We start from the raw sequence: 19,083 nt of genomic DNA, 5'->3' as shown, positions 1-19,083 counted from the left end.
AGAGCACCCAGAGAAAACCCACACAGACACAGGGAGAACATGCAAATTCCACACAGATAGTGACCCAAGCTGGGAATTGAACACAGATCCCTGGTGCTGTGAGGCAGCAGTGCAAACCACTGTGCTACAGTGCCACCCTATATTTAATTATGCAATTGCTCAAGTTTCAGGACAGTCTGGAGCTGATCCTCACAAAAATCAAACAATTTACCGTGACCATTTTTACAGTCTGTTTTTGTTCAAAATTTTAGTGTTTGCTGAAAGTTCATAATATACTGCAGCATGACAACATCCTTCTATTCCTCTTTCTCTCATTGAGCTGTGGTTTCTCCTTAAATCCATCTACGCTATTCACCTTAATGACTCCATATGGTAGCAGATTCCACATCCTAAACACTCTGAGTGAAGCAGCAGCAAGCAACAATAACTTCAGATGTAATTTATTGGCTGTGAAGTGATTTGGGATGTTCTAAACACATGAATGGCATCACATAAATTCTAAATCTTCCTCGGTTTTCATTCTGCACCAAAGCACTGGCTCCTCTTGGTCTGTGCACCAAACTCAAAAAGAATTACGACAGGTATCAAAATATTAATCAATATTTTAATAAAGAACAAAACTGTTTAACCACATTTGTATGAGAACAAAAATTTTAAAAAATTACACTGCAGTGAGCATAAGCTGAAAATAAATTTAAGCTTAAAAAAACATACCTCATCAGATCAGGCTCTGTGCCATCTTTCTTGAAGGATGTTTGAAGTTGTCGTTGTCTCGTTAATAAATCATCCACTAAGTTTTGACGTCTGTCTGCTTCAAACTGTGTACTGAATATGAATTATTAAAGAATTTACTTTATTTTAGAGTCTATACCTCTGTTATAAAGACAAGGAGCCCTTTTTGAAAACAGCCATCTCACTTGTCCCCCCTCCTTCAAAGATTTGTGTAAGTACATCCCACAGCTCCTTCTGTTCCGACACCCTCTTAAGTTTAGATTTAGTACTATGCAGGTTAGGTGTCTGTTAATTAACAATCAGGATTTTTGTGGCCATTATTTAAAGCAAGTTTTGAATGTACGCAATGCACTATTCGCAGAGTTTCACTTTGAGCGTGTTAATTTTGTAGTCATGCCCTCTAATTCTCCAGCCACACTTCAAATAATGGGGTCATTTTGATTTGGAAGATCCAAATACATCCTACTACTCTTTTTATAAAATGAAAGCTAAAACCCAAGCCAAGATACCAAACAGTAGCACAGCCTCAAGTTTACCATGTCTTTCTGCGCTTCACAGATGCATTTTTCTTCTAAGTAGTGGTTATTTTTCTATCAACCCATAAACCTAGTTTTGCATTTTAGCTTTATTCATAAGTTCCTGAAAGGGATTGGATTTCAGAAAGCAGGACATGCATAAAATTCATTAACTTTCCCATAGCTTACCACCAGCATAAAAAGCAAAAACTATTAAGAAAACATCAGCTTCAATTCCTGCAATGTACTTCACCAAAAAAGATAGAAAGACAGTGCACTGCGTTTTACATTTCACTACAACATTTTTCACAGCATTTTGAAAGCAATCTTTTTGTTAAAATATCTACACAAGTTATTCAGGCATGATCTTTTGCCACTCCTTCAATAAAGAGACAATGGCCATGACATATTTTATACATGAAATATATATATTTCAATTTACCTAATACCAACATCACATAATAATAAGCTGGACAGTCCACAGCCGTGAAAAAGAACAGGTTTTAAAAGGATACATCTGCCGTGTTGACAAACTTCTCAACAAAGAATCCTTCAGCTGGCTAATCTGTTCTTCGAGCCTCTGTAGAGATGTCCGAATTGTCACATTCAGCTGGAAAGGAGAAGAAAAGGAGAAAATCAAATATTAACTTCAACTTCACACTTTAAAACAATTCATCAATATTTCAACAAAAAAGATCATGTAAAAACATCAGAATATCTAAAAGAATTCTGGGGTCTTTTGAGTGAATACACTCCATTTCTAAGACTTGGCACCTACCAAGTAGGAGACCAAAATAACCAAACAAGAAATCGAATTTTTTTTCAAGATTTAAACAATTCTGCACAACTCGCAAATACATGCTCAACTTTTCAACTCTTTCAGATGGCCAGTAACAAATGATCTCAACCTGCTACATTAATAACCCAACCCCCATACATCCCCATTGACTCACAATAGAAGGCAGAGTAACAATCATGTGCATATCCTCCAATCTTTCCCACAGCAGAACAAAGAAATAACACAAACCATCTAATAAAGCAAGTGCCTTCAACCTAAAGTGAGCACCTGAGCAAATAAATCAATTTATTTGTACTCACAAAAAAAGACGCATCATCAAGTTGCAATATTCAGGATAAAAATATAAAACTTCTCACTTCTATGTTGCAACAATTCATCCCCAAAAAAAGTCAATACATTCAACTCAAAACTCTTTTTGATGTATACTTTTAAGATCAAAATTGTGTTTTTTCAACTTGCAAGTTAAATTATATTTCACTAAAATGAAATAAGGTCAAACCATTTTGAAGAACAAAGGTTCATTTCAGAAACATATTAAAAATGGAAAGTTATGTGGATGATCAACAAGAAATTAAATGTCCCTGCTAACAGAAACAATAGAATATATTATGTGACCCTGGTGTTTGCACCTCAGGAACAGGAGAGAATGTTTTACGTGATGATCTAAAGAATATACATAAAATTGTATAAATTTAGGATATAGAACTCTGTCATACTTAGAAACAAGTTTAAATTTAAAATTAAAATGGAAGGTAACTCCATCACTCAACATTAATAAAGGCAAATATATACCTAAGTTACTCTGGTTTCCAGTGTTTCTCTCCACAAATTATCATTTACAATTCTTATATGCACAGGTACTTTTTCTCTTGATTGGTATCCCAGTGTGACTTAATATGAAGTTATACTGACCCCTGGTGTATTTCCTGAATTCAGAATAAAGTCTTTTGATCTTCTTTTCCGTTTCCCGGTTTACACTTTTTCCTTCCTCTGTTGTAACATTAGTTAAACACTATTTTATCAAGATCATTTAAAAAATACTTTGTCTAAAGCTTTTATCTTTTTAACAACTTTATTTTTAAAGCTCATGAAAGAAATTTTTCCACATACGTAAATATCCACTTTCATATCAGGTATTTCTATCCCAAACAGTAGAGAACAAATTTGGAACATGAAATAAGGCCAGAATCTGCTGTAGCAGGACATCTAATGGCTTTGGTGGGCAAAAATACTTTGCATTGAGTGGCATAAAGTGCAAACTGATAACAACGCAGCATGGGGAACAAGGCAAAAACAGAAAACATTGCAGAAACTCAGCAGGTCTGACAGCACCTGTGGAAAGAGAAAAGAGCTAAAGTTTTGAGTTTGGATGACCCTTCATCTGAGCTGAAAAGAAGGAAAACTGGACAAGATTTATACTATAAGGGTGGGGGGGGGGGGTGCAGTGATTGGACAACGGGAATGTAAATGCTGATGATAAAGGCTGAGAAAGGTGCTAAAAATATCCATTAAGCAATCGGAATGTGTGAATGGCAGAACAAAGGTACAGATCATTAGGATCTGAGGAATGTTGACGTTGGCGGGAAGAGGGCAGGTGGAGACAAGATGGAGAATGAGATTTCAGAAGTGGAAAACTAAAAATAAGAATAAAAAGTGATAAAAATGAGTAAATGAGGTGAAGAGAAGAAACAAAGGGGAGAGAGTTGATTCTCTGAAGTTGTTGAACTCAATGTTCAGTCCGTGAGGCTGTAAAGTGTCCCACTGGGAGAGAAAGAAGAGATGGCAAGGAACGACACAACTTTTCAAACAAATGACATTGAATACAATTGATTATGATGTTAAGGGGCACAAGGAACCTTTAAAATGAGAGCGAGGGTGAGAACATTGGCACCTCATAGCCAGTCAACCCACAAACCACCACGCAACAGCTAGTGTGTGTCTTGCAGAAACTCTCTCAGTGCACACAACTGCTTTTTTTATTTTCTACTTTCGAAGGAGGAACATTCATAACCATAATGAATCTACAGTGTGTAATTACTTCTGATCTCTTATTTATTGACTGTTCGATAAATTATTTGGTAATTTATATCTTAAGCCACTGATCCAGTGGGTTTTATTATGTTTGTTTCCTAAATAAGTAAGTCAAAATACATAGGATGGTGACGAAGGTTTTCTGTTTGTTCTAACCACAAGTAATAAAAATAATGGGCAAATAGAATCACAATTTGCAACCTCGGAGCAAGGGCTCATTTTGGGAGTCATTTAAATCCATGGAAAACAGCAGAATAAAACTTTAAACCGTAGCAATGGTACAATTTTAGACATTCATAATTCACTTGTCCAGAGAAGATTAAAAAATAGGTGAGGCCGCAGCTGGAGTACTGCGTGCAGTTTTGGGCGCCGCACCTGCACAAAGATATTTTGGCCTTGGAGGGAGTGCAGAGGAGGTTTACTAGGCTGATACCGGAGTTGAGGGGGTTGAGCTATGAGGAGAGGCTGAATAAACTAGGCTTGTACTCGTTAGAGTTTAGAAGAATGAGGGGAGATCTCATTGAGACGTATAAGATGATGAATGGGATGGATAGGATAGAGGTGGAGAGACTCTTCCCGCTCAAAAAAGACAGTAGGACTAGGGGGCACAGCCTCAAGATAAAGGGGGGGCGGTTTAGAACGGAGTTGAGGAGGAACTTCTTCACTCAAAGGGTGGTGAATCTCTGGAATTCTCTGCCCGTTGAAGTGGTGGAGGCTGCCTCGCTAAATATTTTTAAGACGCGGGTTGATGGGTTTTTGATAAGAGAGGGGATTAAGGGTTATGGGGAGAGGGCGGGAAAGTGGAACTGAGCCACGACAGATCAGCCATGATCTTATTGAATGGCGGGGCAGGCTCGAAGGGCTAGATGGCCTACTCCTGCTCCTATTTCTTATGTTCTTATGTTTTCTGTGCAAGACTTCTCATCTATTTCTGAACAGGTAATGATCAGACCGGAAACTAAATCACAACTTGAACTGGTTAATAAATTAATTAGTTATTGATGCCCACAAGACAGACAGATTTTATACCTGTTCAGTTGATATCTGTCTGAAAACATAACTTATGAAATCTTGGAATATTTATATTAGTACCACTGGATATATTCTGAGATGGTGATGTTGATGCACAACCAGATTTAATATCAACTTGCATGAATGGAAACCTGCAAATGCAGAACATGCCGTGGAGTTAAGTAACTGCAAAAATAAGTGATGGATATGATTTGTTCAGATGTCTATGAGGACATCTAGTGTCCATGACTTGGAAGGCAGGCAAAATAAGAGTAAGGGAAATGTCAATTTTCATGATGCACTCCTTAAATCAGGAGGTGAGGGTTTTCAGTGTTGGCACTGTATTTAACAGGGTAGGGGGACGAATCATTAGACAGGCAATTTCAGCTACACGCAATGCAATCAGACAACCAAAACGTTCCCAATTTTTACTTGAGATTCAGTAACTACTTCAAATTTATATTAGAATATTGTAAGCAAGATGACTGGCCCATTTTTATCAAAAACAGAATTGCAACAAAAGTATCACAAGCACAGTTGAATCAATGAACCGTAGAATGGCTAAAGCACAGAAGGCAGTCATTCAGCCCTTCAAGCCGGTGCCAAGAAAGTATACATGTTTCCCTTCAGGGAGGATTTTAACACCAACCAAACCTAAAAGTTAAAACCTACTGTCTTCTGTTCATCCATCTGGCAAAATTGTCCTGGATATAAATTTATCTCAATATATCTTTTAAAGTAGGTGATCAATATCTTATTCTGTTTTATGGGAGTATGTAGATGCTACTTTTCACAAATTCTCAAAAATTCCAAGCCCAGCTATCAGTCACTGTCCGTATGGGACAACTGCAATAAGATCTCAATAGAAAAAGGACTAAAATCTCAAATTATCATATGGTACCATATGGCCTGATAGGATATACCCCAGAATACTGAGAGAGGCAAGGGAGGAAATTGCTGGGGCCTCGAGAGAAATCTTTGTATCCTCACTGGCCACCGGGGAGGTCCCAGAGGATTGGAGAATAGCCAATGTTGTTCTTTTGTTTCAGAAGGGTAGCAAGCATAATCCAGGTAATTACAGGCCAATGAGCCTTACATCAGTGATAGGGAAATTATGGGAGAGAATTCTTCAAGACAAAATTTATTCCTGCTTGAAAAAAAGTGAACGTATTAGTGAGAAGCAACATGGTTTTGTGAAGGGGAGGTTGTGTCTCACGAACTTGATTGAATTTTTCGAGGAAGTGATAAAGATGATTGATGAGGGGAGGGCAGTGGATGTTGTTGACCATGGACTTCAGTAAGGGCTTTGACAAGGTCCCTCATGGCAGACTGGTGCAGATAGTGAAGTAGCATGGGATCAGAGGTGAGCTGGCAAGGTGGATACAAAACTGGCTTGGTCTAAGAAAACAGAGGGTAGCAGTGGAGGGATATGTTTCTGATTGGAGAACTGTGACAAGTGGTGTTCCTCAGGGATCAGTGCTGGAACCTTAGTTGTTTGCAATGCACACAAATGAATTGCAGAAAAATGTAACTGGTTTGATTATTAAGTTTGCGGATGACACAAAGGTTAATGGATTTGCAGATAGTAATGAGGACCATCAGAAGATATATATCAGTTGGAGACTTGGGCTGAGAGATGGCAGATGGAACTTAATCCAGACAAATGTGAAGTAGTGCATTTTGGAAGGTCTAGTACAAATAGGAAATATACAGTAAATGGCAGAACCCTTAAGAGTATTGTTAAGCAAAGGGGATCTGGGTGTACAGGTACATATGTCACTGAAAGTGGCAATGCAGATGGAGAAAGTAGTCAAGAAGGCATACGGCATGCTTGCCTTCATCTGCCGGGGCACTGAGTTTAAAAGTTGGCAAGTCATGTTGCAGCTTTACAGAATCTTAGTTAGCCCGCACTTGGAATATGGTGTTCAATTCTGGTAGCCACACTACCATGTGGAGGCTTTGGAGAGAGTACAGAAAAGATTCACCAGGATGTTGCCTGATGTGGAGGGCATCAGCTATGAGAAGAGGTTGGAGAAATTTTGTTTGTTCTCACTGGAGCAACGGAGGTTGAGGGGCGATCTGATAGAAGTCTACAAGGTTATGAGAGGCATGGACAAAGTGGATGGTCAGAAGCTTTTTCCCTGGGTGGAAGAGTCAATTACAAGGGGGCACAGGTTTAAGGTGCGAGGGGAAGGTTTAAAGGAGATGTACGATGCAGATTTTTTTTATACAGAACAGTGGGTACCTGGAACTTGTTGCCAGGGGAGATAGTGGAAGCGGGTACAGTACTGACTTTTAAGGAGTGTCTTGACAAATACATGAATAAGATGGGAATAGAGGGATATGCTCCCCGGAAGGGTAGGGGATTTTAGTTCAGTCGGACAGCATGGTCGGTGCAGGCTTGGAGGGCCAAAGGGTCTGTTCCTGTGCTGTAATTATTGTTTTTTCTTTATTCTAAACGCTATCCTCGTTTTAAACTGCAAGAATCCAAAAGCATGAAATATTTCAGAACTGATATGTCTAACTGCGTATCTTTACTGGTACAAGTAAAACAAACACTTAGCCATTTGATTCAAAAATCAATTTGTATTGTTTGGGATTGTGGAGTGCAAAGTGACCCAGAAGCAGGACGCTTGGGAAACAAAGTGCTAAGTTGGGAATATGATGCAAGTGGAATTTCTCTGGTAGGTATTTCTCAAGCTGTAATTTGGACTGATATTTAAGAGTTTGAACTGGGATCAGTGATCTGGCAAATCACAGAATGTGGAAAGGCCTTGAAATTAAACAGGGCAGGGGAGGAGTCCGGTGAAGAGAGATTTAGAGCTCTGAAGAATCGATGCAATAGAGGAGTGCAGTGATTTGAATAAAGACAAGTTGAGAGGGACATTAAGAGAAAGAGCGATAGTGCATCAGCAAATAAGCAGTCACAAAGAATAGCAAAAAAAAATTCAATACTCTAGCTTCATGTGCAAAGCGATTGCGATAAGATAGATGAACTAACACCACAAATAGTTAAGCGCCACCGCTATTAGAGATATGGCAGAAAGGTGTCAGAAATTGGGGGTGTTTATCAAACAAGAAGAAAGCTATTGATTATAGAAACAGCTCTTTCCCCCTTATTAAAAATATATTCCTTTGAATCCTGCTGGCTGACAAACAAAGGCGTGGAGATGCTGGCATTGGACTGGGGTAAACACAGTAAGAAGTCTCACAACACCAGATTAAAGTCCAACAGGTTTATTTGGTAGCAAAAGCCACGAGCTTTCAGAGCGCTTGCTGCCCCTTTGTCAGGTGAGTGGGAGTTCTATTCACAAACCTGAATGACATTATTGTTACTAGAGAGGCAGTGCTCGATAGACTGGAAGGACTGATTGTAGACAAGTCCCCAGGACCAGATGGAATGCATCCAAGGGTTCTGAAAGAAATGGTGGAGGTGATAGTGGATGCCTTGGTGATTATTTTCCAAACATCGCTGGATTCCGGGGAAGTGCCGGAAGATTGGAAAACAGCTAATGTTACGCCGCTGTTTAAGAAGGGTGGCAGGCAAAAGGCAGGGAATTATAGGCTGGTTAGTTTAACGTCAGTTGTAGGTAAAATGTTAGAATCCGTCATCAAGGAGAAAATAGCGAGGCATCTTGAGGAGAATTGTTTGATACAGCAGACGCAGCACGGTTTCGTTAAGGGGAAGTCGTGTCTGACGAATTTATTGGAGTTCTATAAGGATGTGTCTAGGGCGGTGGATAGAGGAGAGCCGGTGGATGTGGTGTTTCTTGATTTTCAGAAGGCGTTTGATAAGGTGCCGCACAAGAGGTTATTACAGAAGGTTAGAGGGCATGGAGTTGGGGGCAGGGTGTTAGCGTGGATAGAGGATTGGCTGTCAAATAGGAGGCAGAGAGTGGGGGTCAATGGGTGCTATTCGGATTGGCAGTTGGTGACTAGTGGAGTGCCCCAGGGGTCGGCGCTGGGGCCTCAGCTATTTACCATTTATATAGATGATCTGGAGGAGGGAACCGAGTGTATGGTGTCGAAATTTGCTGATGACACAAAGATTGGTGGAACGGCAAATTGTGCGGAGGGCGTGGAAAGTCTACAGAAGGATCAAGATAGGCGAATGGGCCAGGAACTGGCAAATGGAATTTAATGTTGGCAAGTGTGAAGTTGTCCACTTTGGTAGGAATAATGGTAGGAAGGACTATTACTTACAGGGTGAAAAACCGCAGCATGCGACGGTGCAGAGGGACCTCGGCGTCCTTGTGCATGAGTCGCAAAAATCCAGCCTGCAGGTGCAGCAGGTGGTCAGGAAGGCAAATGGGATGCTGGCCTTCATAGCGAGGGGGATTGAATATAAAAGTAGGGAGGTCTTGCTGCAACTGTACAGGGCACTGGTGAGGCCACAGCTGGGGTACTGTGTGCAGTTTTGGTCGCCGCACTTACGCAGGGATATTTTGGCCTTGGAGGGAGCGCAGAGGAGGTTTACTGGCTGATACCGGAGTTGAGGGGGTTGAACTATGAGGAGAGGCTGAATAAACTAGGCTTGTACTCATTAGAGTTTAGAAGAATGAGGGGAGATCTCATTGAGACATATAAGATGATGAATGGGATGGATAGGACAGAGGTGGAGAGGCTCTTCCCGCTCAGAAAGGACAGTAGGACTAGAGGGCACAGCCTCAAGATGAAGGGGGGGGCGGTTTAGAATGGAGTTGAGGAGGAACTTCTTCACTCAAAGGGTGGAGAATCTCTGCCTGTTGAAGTGGTGAAGGCTGCCTCGCTAAATATATTTAAAACGCGGGTTGATAGGTTTTTGATAGGCAAGGGGATTAAGGGTTATGGGGAGAGGGCGGGAAAGTGGAACTGAGCCACGACAGATCAGCCATGATCTTATTGAATGGGGGGGGCAGGCTCGAAGGGCTAGATGGCCTACTCCTGCTATTTCTTATGTTCTTATGTTCAAACAGGGCATTCGGCCTCTGATCTTTGGGTAAGCATTCTCTGAGGCAGCCTTCACAACACGCGACAGAGCACAGTCTCTATGCAGAGACTGATAACCAAGTTCCGCTCACATGAGGACGGCCTCAACCGGGATCCTGGGCTCATATCACACCATCTGTAACCCCACGACTTGCCTGGATTTGCAAAATCTCACTAACTGTCCTGTCCGGAGACAATAACCATCACTTTAACCTGCATTTAACACTCTCTCCACTCACATTATCTGTACCTTTAAGACTTGATTACCTGTAAAGACTCACATTCCAATCATTATTTTGTAAATTGAGTTTGGGTCTTTATATGCCCTTGTGTGTGAACAGAACTCCCACTCACCTGGTGAAGGGACAAGCGCTCTGAAAGCTAGTAGTTTTTGCTACCAAATGAACCTGTTAGACTTTAACCTGGTGCTATGTGACAAACACAGGGCAGTGTAGCCCTATCATCGCTGCCAAGGAGATGATTCTAGCACAGATTCTAAAACAAGAGTCATAAAGGTTTACAGCATGGAAGCAGGCACTTTGGCCCATGTCGCCCAGTTGTTACCACTAAACTAGTCCCAATTGCCAGCATTTGGCCCATATCCTTCTTTACCCATATAACTAATTACTTTTTAAAAGTCAAAATTGTACCTACCTCCACTACTGCCTCTGGCAGCTTGTTCCAGATATTCACCATCTTGTGTGTGAAAAGAATGCCTCTCTGGACCCTTTTGTGTCTCTCCCCTCTCACCTTAAACCCATGTCCTCTAGTTTTAGACTCCCCTACCTTTGGGAAAAGATATTGACTATCTACCTTATCTCATTATTTTCTAGACCTCTATAAGAACACTCCTAAGCCTCCTCCACTCCTAGGAAATAAGTCCAAGTCTATCCAGCCTCTTCTTAAAATTCAAACCATCAAGTCCTGGTGACATCCTAGTAAATATTTTCTGCACTCTTTCTACTTTAATAATAACCTTTCTATATTAAGGTGACCAGAACTGTACACAGTATTCCAAGTGTGGCCTTACTAATGTCTTGACAACTTCAACAAGATGTCCCAACTCCTGTATTCAATGTTCTGACCAATGAAATTCAGCATGTCAAATGTTTTCTTCACCACCCTGTCCACCTGTGTCTCCACTTTCAAGGAGCTATGAACCTGTACTCCGAGATCTCTTTGTACTCTAATTGAGTAGGTCCTGCCACAATTAGATCTACCAAAATGCATCACCTCACATTTATTTAAATTAAACTCCATCTGTCATTCATGGATCTAATGACCCAATTGATCAGGATCCTGTTGTAGATAATCTTCTTCACAGTCAACTATGCCACCAATTTTGACGACACCTGCAAACTTATTAACCATGCCACATAAATTCTCATCCAATCATTAATATAAATGACAAATAACAACGGACGCAGTACCGATCCACGAGGCAGGCCACTGGTCACAGGCATGCAGTTTGAAAAACAACCTCTGAAACAACTCTCTATCTTCTTTCATCAAGCCAATTTTGTATCCAATTTGGCTACCTCACCCTGGATCCCGTGAGATTGAACCTTATGCAACAACCTACCATGCAGTATCCTGTCAAAGGCCTTGCTAAAGTCCACGTAAACAACGTTGACTGCACTGTCCTCTTCTACCTTCTTGGTTATCCCTTCAAAAAATTCAATCAAATTTCTGAGACATGATTTTCCACTCACAATGCCATGCTGACTGTCCCTAATCAGTCCTTGCCTCTCTAAATGCCTGCAGATCCTGTCTTTCAGAATTCCTTCTAACAATTCACTCACTACACATGTTATGCTCACCGGTCTGTATTTCCCAGGTTTTACTCTGCAGCCCTTCTTAAATAACGGCACAACATTTGCTATCCTCCAAACTTCATGCACCTCATCTGTGAACATCAATGATTCAAAAATCTCTGCTAAGGGCCTGCAATTTCCTCCCTGGCCTCCCACAAAGTCCTGGATACATTTCATCAGGTCCTGGGGATTTACCTACCCTGATGTGCTGTAAGACTTTCAGCACATCGTTCTCTATAATACGGACACTCCTCAAGATATCACTATCTATTTCCCCAAGTTCCCTGACATCCATGTCTTTCTCAACAGTAAATATTAATGAGAAATATTCATTTAGGACCTCATCCATCTTTGTGGATCCAAACATAGATGACATTGTTGATCCTTAAGAGATCCTACTCTCTCCCTAATTATCTTTTGCCCTTTATGTATTTGTAGAAGCTCTTTGGATTCTCCATTGCCTCATCTGCCAAAGCAATCTCATGTCCCTTTTCCCTCCTGATTTCTCTCTCAACTCCACTCTGACAATCTCTATATATCCTGCCCCGCCATTCAATAAGATCATGGCTGATCTGTCGTGGCTCAGTTCCACATTCCCGCCCTCTCCCCATAACCCTTAATCCCCCCTCTTCTTGTGTTCTTATAAGAGAGGGGATTAAGGGTTATGGGGAGAGGGCAGGAATGTGGTACTGAGCCACGACAGATCAGCCATGATCTTATTGAATGGCGGGGCAGGCTCGAAGGGCCAGATGGCCTACTCCTGCTCCTATTTCTTATGTTCTTATGTTCTTATGTTCTTATATTCTTCAAGGGATCCACTTGATCCCAGCTGCCTACGCATGTCATATGCCTTCTCCTCCTTTTTGACTAGGACCTCAATATCCCAAATCATCCAGCATTCCTACTTCTACTCCTACTTTTGCCCTTCACTCTAAAAGCAATGTGCTTATTCTGAACCCTGCTTAACACGTTTTTGAAAGCTTCCCATTTACCAGACGTCCCTCTGCCTGCCAAAAGACTCTCCCAATCAACTTTTGGAAGCTCCTGTCTAATATCATCAAAATTGGCCTTACCCCAATTTAGAATTTTAACTTTTGGGTCAGACCTATCATCCTCCATAGCTATCTTTAACTAATGAAATTATGGTCACTGGTCCCAAAGTGATGCCTCACTAACACTTCCTGCCCTTCCTTATTTCCCAAGGGAGATCAAGACATTCCTAAATTTGGTAAGGTTGCATCTTATGAGCCAAATGTAAACTAACCACCTGAGTAAAGGTTTAACAGGATGTCCCAGCAAGCAATAAGCCATGAAATTACTTCATGGACTCTGGACTGAGATAGAAAGGATTTCTTTGAATTTCTGTTGGCTTGCTAAGGGATAACTGAATAACAGATTGACAACAGGCCCCTAGATATCAAGTACAGAAACAAGATCGCAAGAAGAAAAATAATGACTTTGTACAGGAAAGAGCTTTTCAAAGTGGAGTCATGCTGTCTTTAGCCAATTAAGATGACTGAGAGCAGAGAAGATGGTCACTTCCAGCTATGGAGGTCAGCTTCATCCATCTGTTAGTTTGAACTAGAACCAGTCAACCATTCTGAGGAATTTGCCACCGTCAGCCAATGAGATTGGCATTCTCCTGCTTCCCTCAACCATTCACCTGTTTTGGAACCAGTAAACCATTCTTGCCTGTTACAGGTCATATGTGTTTTCTGCCTATTTAGCTGATGTATTACATCAAAGCTGTTGCTTCAGAATAAAATGCCTATGGCTTCAATCCCCTTCTTGGGTAATCTGTGTCAGACCAAAATCTTTCCACCAAGGTTGGGAAAGAAATATTCCACTCAACACAACTTGAAAAGACAGGCAAAACTGAAATGTATGAGGAGTAACCCTGATTGAAAAGGATGATGTGTAAGGACGGCAATCAGAAAGGAAGATCAGAAGTGGAATAAGTATAGGTGGAAATTAGGAATAATGGGGGTCAAAATGGCAGTAGCAATAGTTTTTAGATGCCTTTATAGAGGACAGAATAATACGCAAGAAATAACTGAAGTTTGTAACAAAGGCAATGCATTAATTGTGAAGGCTTCCATGCAGAGTGGACCAATCAAACTGACAAAAGTAATCTGGAAGAATTGTAAAATACTTTGAGATTTCCTCAAACAATACGTTGTGGAACAAATTAAGGATAAAGTATTTTACGTCCAGTATTAAGCACTGAAGTGGATTTAAATTCACTCTGGGTGAAAAAAAATGATCATAAACACAATTGAGTTCCATATTAAATTTGATAGCCTCTGTTCCAGTCCAAAACAAGCATTTTAAACCTTAACAAAGCTAATTGCCAGGTAAGAGGGGCAGCCAGTTAAGATTGATTGGGTAAACAGATCAAAAGACATGGTGGGAAATAAAACAGTGGAAAGCAAAGAGACAATTCAAAATGTTCCACAAAAATATATTCCATTGAAAAACAAAAGTTCGACCCACAAAGAGACATCCATGGTACACTAGGGAAGTTAAGGATAGTTTTAAAGTTAAAAAGAGGCTTATAATGTTGAAGTAGTGTACTAAGCCTGAAGATTGGAAGGGATATAGAAACCACCAAAGTGTAGCCAAAAAGTAATTTTTTTAAAAAAAAGATAGCCAACTACCAGGAAGAAAAGACGGATTTCAAGTGATTTTGCAGCTATATCAAAGAGAAAAATAGCTGAAGTAAACGTTGGCTCCTTAGAGGCAGAGGCAGAGGCAGAAAGATGGTCATAGGGAATGAGGAAATGGCAGAAACATTCAACAAATATTTTGCACCTGTCTTCACGGTAGAAGACACAAATTATATGTTGGAAACAGAGGGTTATCAAGGGGCTACTAAGAGTGAGCAACTTAAATTAATTCTCAGCAGAGAAAAAATATTGGAGGAACTTAAGGGACTAGAAGCTAATAGATTTAATGGCCCACACCTTCAGGTTATAAAAGCAATAGCAGTAGAGATAGTGAACATACTGGTCGTAATTTTCCAAAATGAAGGTTTAATTGGAATATACATGTTGTTTGGAATGGAATTTGTTTTATGGTGTAGTTACAAAAGTGAAAGCAACACCCATCTTGATCCAATGTGCTGTGCAACTGCATTAACCTGCTTCTGTTGTCCACCCCATTTAAAAATATAACAACAATGACAGATTATATTTTGAACATGAAGCGCCACAATCATTCATATGGTACTCACCATCTGAATGATGGTGACAGAGTACTTCCATCTGGAAGAATTCTTTAAAAAATTGATCACCCTTATTGTTCTTCTTGAAGTTAATTTGATACAATTTTATTTCCTAGGTTTGAATTGAAGCTGTGCCAACAGAACCAACCTCCTTTCCAGCACATGATTACTTTTGTAAGGCACTTTTCACCATATTAACTATCATAGGCACATCAAGTGTTCAATTAGCTTTACTACTTGATTGAAGCTCCAGATTAATTTTGGGATTGCGCTCGATATGTAGAAAGAAAACATGTAGACACAAAAAAATATAACTAGACAATTAACTTTCAACAAGTAACATTCTGCTCAGCTTCCCTGATTAGCCTAACCAGTGCGCACACCATGTTGCATGAATGCTGGAACCACTCAGCTGCTATATATAGAAAATTATTAAGTTCTAAATGAGTTTAATATTTGGCAGCACTGCACCAAAATCTAATACAAGATGGATGTGTCTGGAAAGCATCCGTCTGCATTTTCTACCAGATTGATTCCAAGGTCTCTTTTCAAACAAGCACAGAATACAATAAATACTTCCAGGTATGGACTAAGATGTCAATTAGGTGACACTGGTGGAATTGAAAATCTGCACATAATTTTTCCCGTTTTCTATATTGTAGATGTATGATTGTATGTGAACAAAAACAATACAGTTTGTGTGCATGTTTCGTGGTGAAAATATAATTATTGTGCTCCTTGCCAAGAATTACAATTGTTTCAGCAACTAAAAACAAACACACAGCATTCACCTAGTACCAATTCCCAAATCTCAGACTTTCTGTAAAGATATGAATAAACAACGTTATGGCTTTTGATGACAATTATCTATATTAAAAAAAACACAACAAAATGTGTGTTTATAAAAGCTTAAAACGTGCATGTAAGCAAATCTTTGACATTCGCAATAAATCTCCTTGCTGGATTCGAGCAAAAGATTTAACAACAATACACTGAAACACATCAACAGCACATGATCAATAGTCTTAATCAGTAGTTCATTTCAAACTGTTGTCTTTTAATTGGTCTTCAACTTAAGATAGCTTGTGCTGTATTTCAAAGGACCCAGGAAATGGAAAAGTGATATGAAACATATTCCAAACATCAATTCAATGGAATGACTCTTACTATACACATATTGTTGGCGGTAATAAGTACCTCGGCCATCATTTCCCAGAAATGTTAGTGGCAGAAATCCCAGAAAATGACAAGTATAATGAAACCCTTATCAAAGCTATTGTCCGGAATAGAGGTGGAGGGGGCAGATTTCTCAGAAAATGAAACTTCCTCCAATTTTGTGCCATCATGGTGGTCAATTATATATGGAAGCATTCAAACCACAAGAAAACACTTCCAGATGAATTGGTTATTACTGAGCACTGTTTTCTTTTACAGTGAACTTACAATAACTATTGAGGCACCAGAGGAGGATATCAAACTCACATATAAACATTTTGGCCCATAATGTGCTGAGGCAGGGTATCCAACGACATCTGTTACTTGTTAAACTTGCCTTTGCGTGTTTGGGCTTTTAATTTTTTTTTGCACGGCAAGTTGATGGAAGTGTGAGCTAATATCCGGAAGCTGAGTAAACAGGGCGAGCAATCGTGCATCTCTTTAACCATGCAGACAGAAGGAATGTAAAATTCATCGCTGGTCCCTCAAAATGAGGATGACACCTGTCAGGTTTCCTGATTGTGTCCCCTCAGGTGAGTCAGCTGTCCGATCCTAGAGCCATGGATCTTTGGGTAAAAAAAGACAAGACTTGCCCTGAGGAAGGGGAGTTCTTTGAGTTGTGCTCTCTCTACTCTCACTTTACTTACCTGCCTGCAGCACAGTTTACATGACTGTTTTTCTTTTACTGTGTTGCAGCTTGTTCAAAGTGGCATTGTCACATGTCATGGTTTGGGGCATGCTCCTCCCATGTACCAATGTCAATGTGTACCTTTCAATCAGACTTTCAATGTGTCCTTAAAAAGTTTTCTTTGCCCTCCTTGAGATCAGGTGCCATCCTTAAGTTATGAAAAGACGATCTGCTTTGGGAGTTGCTTATTTGGTTTGCAGATTTTAAATGATCATAAATGCCAGAGGAATTGGTTTTGGCGAGGATGCTGGCATTTCTAAACCTGTCTTCACACTTGATTTTGAGTATCCTGCAAAGACATCACTGGCAGAAATTCTCCAACATTCTGAGGAGCCTTTGGTATGACACCAATGTCACTCTGCCATCCAGAAGGGTGGTGACAACAACAGCAGCATAAACTAAAACGTTTGTCCTCTTAAGGAGATCTCTGCTGCCAAAGACTCAGTTATGTAATTTTTGGAAGGCTGTGCTGGAAAAGCTGATTCTGTGCTGGAACTTCTCCTTGCGAGGCAGAGAGTATCGTGGATAGCACATATTGAGAGGTTGTCACACTACAGGCTAAGAATCCAAAGGCAGGAAGGGAATGGGTGACCACCAGGCAGAACGTGAGTTCTAACCAGGCAGTGCAGGAACCTCCTGTGGCCATTCCCCTACAAAATAGATATACTGCTTTGGATACTGTTGAGGGGAACAGCCTCTCAGGCAAAAGCAGTAACTGCCGAATTCATTGCATCACAACTGGCTCTGCTGCACAGTGGAACAGTGAAAGCGTGGATATGCAATATAGGGGATTCAATTGTAGGGGAACTAGATAGACGCTTCTGTGGCTGCAAATGGGACTCCCGGTTGATGTGTTTCTTTCCTGGTGCAAGTATCAAGGATGGCTTGGAGCGGCTGCAGGACATTCTGGCATAGGAGGGCAAACAGCTGCTGGTTGTGGTACACGTTAGTACAAACAACACAGGTTTAAAAAAAAAGGAATGGAGTCCAAAAAGCAGAATATAGGGACTTAGGAACTAAATTGAAAAGTAGAACCTCAAAAGGTAGCCATCTCAGGATTACTACCAGTGCCTCATATTAGTCAGAGCAGAAATAGCAGAATATATCAGTAAAATACATGGCTGAAGAGATGGTGCGAGGAGGACGGTTTCAGATTCCTAGGACATCGGGACTGGTTCTGGGGAAGGTGGGACAACTACAATTTGAATGGGTTATACCTGGGCAGGACAGGAGTGATGTCTGAGGGAGGGTATTTCATAGAATGGTTGGGAGGGTTTAAGCTAAATTGGCAGGGGAATGGAAACCCATGAAGGTGTCAGAGGAAGAAAATTAAGGACAAGATCAAAATGCAGAGCGGGAAGTAAAAAAAGTGATAGGCAGAGAAATCAAGTGCTGGAACCAAACAGGGCCACAGTGAAAAAGAGTGGGAATGGGACAAGTAAAGTTAAAAAGATAAGCCTCAAGGCTTTGTGCCTTAATGCGCAGTGTTCACAATAAAGTGGATGAATTAACAGCACAAATAATGTAACAGGTATAATATAATTGGGATTACAGAGGCATGGCTGCAGGATGACCAGGGACGGGAACTGTACATCCAGGGGTATTTGGCGTTTAGGAAGGACAGATGAAAAAGACAGGTGGTGGAGTTACTTGTTAAAGAGGAAATTAACGCAGAAGTGAGGAAAAATATTAGCTCTAACGATGTGGAATCTGTGTGGATAGAGATAATAAATACTAAAGGGCCTAAACATTAATGAGAGTTGTATGTGGGTTCCCAAACAATAGTGTTGGTGTTGGGAATGGCATTAAACATGTAATTAGAGACACACATGATAAAGGAACATCTGTGATTATGGGTGACTTTAATCTGCATATAGACCAGGCAAATCAAATTAGTCACAATACCACAGGGGAGAAATTGCTGGAATATATACAGGATGGTTTTTTGGACCAATACATTGACAAACCAACTGCAGAACAGACCATCCTGGACTGGTATTGTCTAATGAGAAAGGAATCATTGGAAATCTAATTGTGTGAGACCCCTTGGAGATGAGCAACCATAATGTGATAGAATTTTTCATCAA

The 19,083-nt window shown here is 40.4% G+C and overlaps 1 protein-coding gene across 2 annotated transcripts in view; it reads right to left on the bottom strand.

Annotated features, from left to right (window-relative positions):
* The window catches only part of stx8 (syntaxin 8), a 182,519-nt gene that overhangs the window by 148,792 nt on the left and 14,644 nt on the right, over window positions 1-19,083 (bottom strand). For both annotated transcript variants that reach the window (XM_080208888.1, XM_080208889.1), the window contains exons 3-4: window positions 1,763-1,857; window positions 715-825 (exon numbers count right to left, since the gene is read on the bottom strand). In XM_080208888.1, the coding sequence (XP_080065014.1) occupies window positions 715-825; window positions 1,763-1,857 (206 nt within the window). The remainder of the gene's footprint in view (window positions 1-714; window positions 826-1,762; window positions 1,858-19,083) is intronic.

Source organism: Carcharhinus amblyrhynchos, chromosome 21, assembly GCF_965287045.1.
Source record: "Carcharhinus amblyrhynchos chromosome 21, sCarAmb.v2.hapA, whole genome shotgun sequence".
Classification (NCBI taxonomy): domain Eukaryota; kingdom Metazoa; phylum Chordata; class Chondrichthyes; order Carcharhiniformes; family Carcharhinidae; genus Carcharhinus; species Carcharhinus amblyrhynchos.
The sequence above is the reverse complement of the archived record's forward strand: the minus strand, read 5'-3'. Positions and strand labels throughout refer to the sequence as shown.